Source organism: Vitis riparia, unplaced genomic scaffold, assembly GCF_004353265.1.
Source record: "Vitis riparia cultivar Riparia Gloire de Montpellier isolate 1030 unplaced genomic scaffold, EGFV_Vit.rip_1.0 scaffold823_pilon_pilon, whole genome shotgun sequence".
Lineage (NCBI taxonomy): Eukaryota > Viridiplantae > Streptophyta > Magnoliopsida > Vitales > Vitaceae > Vitis > Vitis riparia.
The window spans coordinates 84,507-87,479 of NW_023269802.1; the positions used below are offsets into that span (position 1 = coordinate 84,507).

Consider the following 2,973-nt stretch of genomic DNA (forward strand, 5'->3'; position numbering starts at 1 on the left):
ACCAAATAAAAATAACTATAAAGTGAATAATTAATGAATTTAGTGAATGTGTGTTTGAACATACCATATCTTCAATTGAATCTTCAATGTTGATAAATGCATTGTGAGTGTTGACGAACTCTGGCCATTTTCGAACAGTGTGTCCTACTTTCTTACATTTCCCACAATGCCTTGGTTTCTTAAATTTTTCTTTTAAGTTACCCGGATTACCTTTCGTCTTCACAATGATAGGATCTCAAACATGGTGTTTTGTAGCTTTCAAATCTTCTTGTTCACTTTCTTCCGCTAAATTTTTACAAAGTTCTTCCATTTGAAAAATGAGTCTTTGTATTTCACATCTAGCCTCTTTAAAAGCTTTTTCCAATTGAGATGCAAAATAAGACATCCGTGAGCCCATAGAGCTGAGTGCACCATATTGTATGATGTTAGTCGCATCACCTTGACTTTCATTGTCATGATGAACTTGGACCGTTTTCTTTGCTAACTTAGACCACCTTTTCATAATACAAGTCTCAAGTATTTCTTCAAGGTGTTCTATCTTCATTACAACAATCATGTGGGGACATGGAAAACCAACAGACTCAAACATCATACAAGTACATTTCATAGACCGATCACTATTATCATAACATACTTTCCAAATCTTGTCAAGGCTTCTAAACTTGGTCAATGTATGGACACGATAACCTCCATGATTTTCTGTACTGACAGGGAAAAACAATTCTGCATTCTTCATCTCATCCCTAAATTTTAGAAAAGATTGCCTTGTGAAAACAGTCCCTGCATATTTCTCAAGTGCATAGAGTTTGGTTGTTAGAACAGCTAAAGAATGGTGTGTCTCAAAATCTGCCTTTGCTTCATTATGACGAATACGTGAGAGTGCTCTATCAAAATGCTTGACAAACTCAAACAGCTTCAAACGAGTTTTAAGGAAACGATTCAAGTATGCATTCATGCTCTCACACCTTTATGTGCTTTTCATACCAGCAAAGAAATGCCCCCTTAAATAAGCCTCTACCCATCTAGAACGCTTAGCATATATATCTGTCACCCACTTATGTCCATGAAGATTAAACATTTCCAACATGTCATTCCATGCACATTCAAATTCTTCAATGGTGCCTTCTATGAACATGCACTTAGAAAAATGATTAGAAAAATCTTTGACATGGACATTAGTGAATGCATTGCATTGAATATGCCAAGCACATAATCGATGACAAGAGTCTGGAAATATCTTCTTAATGGCTTTACACATTGCTTTATCCCCATCAGTAATAACAGAAAGAGGCTTCTTGTTATTCATTGCATCCAAAAAAGTCTCCAAGACCCAAGTATAAGTGCTAACACTCTCATCTACTAATAATGCACATCCAAACACTATAGTTTGATGGTGATGGTTAATGCCAACTAGTATGACCAACGGTTTTTTATAAGCATTAGTCCGATAAGTTGTATCAAATGCTAACACATCTCCAAAAAAACTATAATCCAATTTACTTGTAGAATCTGCCCAAAACAGGTTTGCTAGACGGTTGTCTTCATCAACATTGTACTTATAATAAAATGATGAATCAATTTCAGACTTTCCACGCAAATAAGCCAAAGCACCCTCTGCATCACCATCTCTTAGATGAACTTTACAATCAACATCAACATGGTTATATAGATTTTTTTTTGTGAAGCCAACATTGTTATATCCACCTGATTGTTGCACCATGTAATCCATAATTTGGCTAGTTCCCATGCCAACACCTCGCATTGCATTCAATTGAGCCTTATCTGCATTTTTAATGACCCTATGGGATCGAAGGAATTGGGTATTTTTTTGTTCCACCAAAGGATGATTATGATCAGTCATAAACTTTTTCACAACCCACTTGTTCATTTGTTTGTTAAACCCAATCTGAAATGTTGCCTCACAACCAACTCGAGTTACTGCCTTAGGCTCTCGTTTGCAATTTTCATTCTCTAAACACACTCTATGTCGATATCCTTCTTTCGAACAAACCCACTTACGAGATACTATATTTTGATTTTTATCTCGTTTCATATCATCCTTTCTAACACTGAATCCGGTAACTTTAGCAAATAAATTATAAAATTCTTCTGCCTCCTCTACTGAGCTAAACTCCATCTTCCATACATCTTCAACAGTTAAATCATTAAAAATCTTGTCCGAAACTAGAATGGCCTCTTCATCGGACTCAGTTTTAACAATGCTATCATATTGGTAATCAAAGTCTTCATCGTTCAAATCAATGATAAATTCCTTTTCTTTGCCTTTGTCCATCGTATCTATGAAGAAACTGAAATATAAAAGATAGAGTAGTTAGAAAATTACATTATCTAGTTCGTACATATCTTAGAAAATCCGTACTCTATCTTAGAAAGTTCGTACCATCTCTTAGAAAGTTCGTACCCACTCTTAGAAAGTTCGTACCCCCTCTTAGAAAGTTTGTACCCCCTCTTAGAAAGTTCGTACCTTCTTTTAGAAAGTTCGTACCCTCTCTTAGAAAGTTTGTACTCTCTCTTAGAAAGTTCGTACCCTCTCTTAGAAAGTTCGTACCCACTCTTAGAAAGTTTGTATCCTCTCTTAGAAAGTTTGTACCATGTCTTAGAAAGTTCGTACCATCTCTTAAAAAGTTCGTACCCTATCTTAGAAAGTTCGTACCCTCTCTTAGAAAGTTCGTACCCACTCTTAGAAAGTTCGTACCATCTTTTAGAAAGTTCGTACCCTGTCTTAGAAAGTTCGTACACTCTCTTAGAAAGTTCGTACCATCTCTTAGAAAATTCGTACCCTCTCTTAGAAAGTTCATACCAATTCTTAGAAAGTTCGTACCCCATCTTAGAAAGTTCGTACCCACTCTTAGAAAGTTTGTACCCTCTCTTAGAAAGTTCGTACTATCTCTTACAAAATATTGATGATAATTTCATAACAAATTACTAAATGCTCTCAATTTGATTAAAAAT

At 35.5% G+C, this 2,973-nt stretch overlaps 1 protein-coding gene across 1 annotated transcript; it reads right to left on the minus strand.

Moving 5' to 3' along the window:
• Positions 1-967: 967 nt before the first annotated feature.
• LOC117910712 (protein FAR1-RELATED SEQUENCE 5-like) lies at positions 968-2,293 on the minus strand. The gene has a single exon (XM_034824830.1). It carries the CDS (start codon positions 2,291-2,293, stop codon positions 968-970), a length of 1,326 nt encoding a protein of 441 aa, XP_034680721.1.
• Between the last annotated feature and the right edge of the window lie 680 nt (positions 2,294-2,973).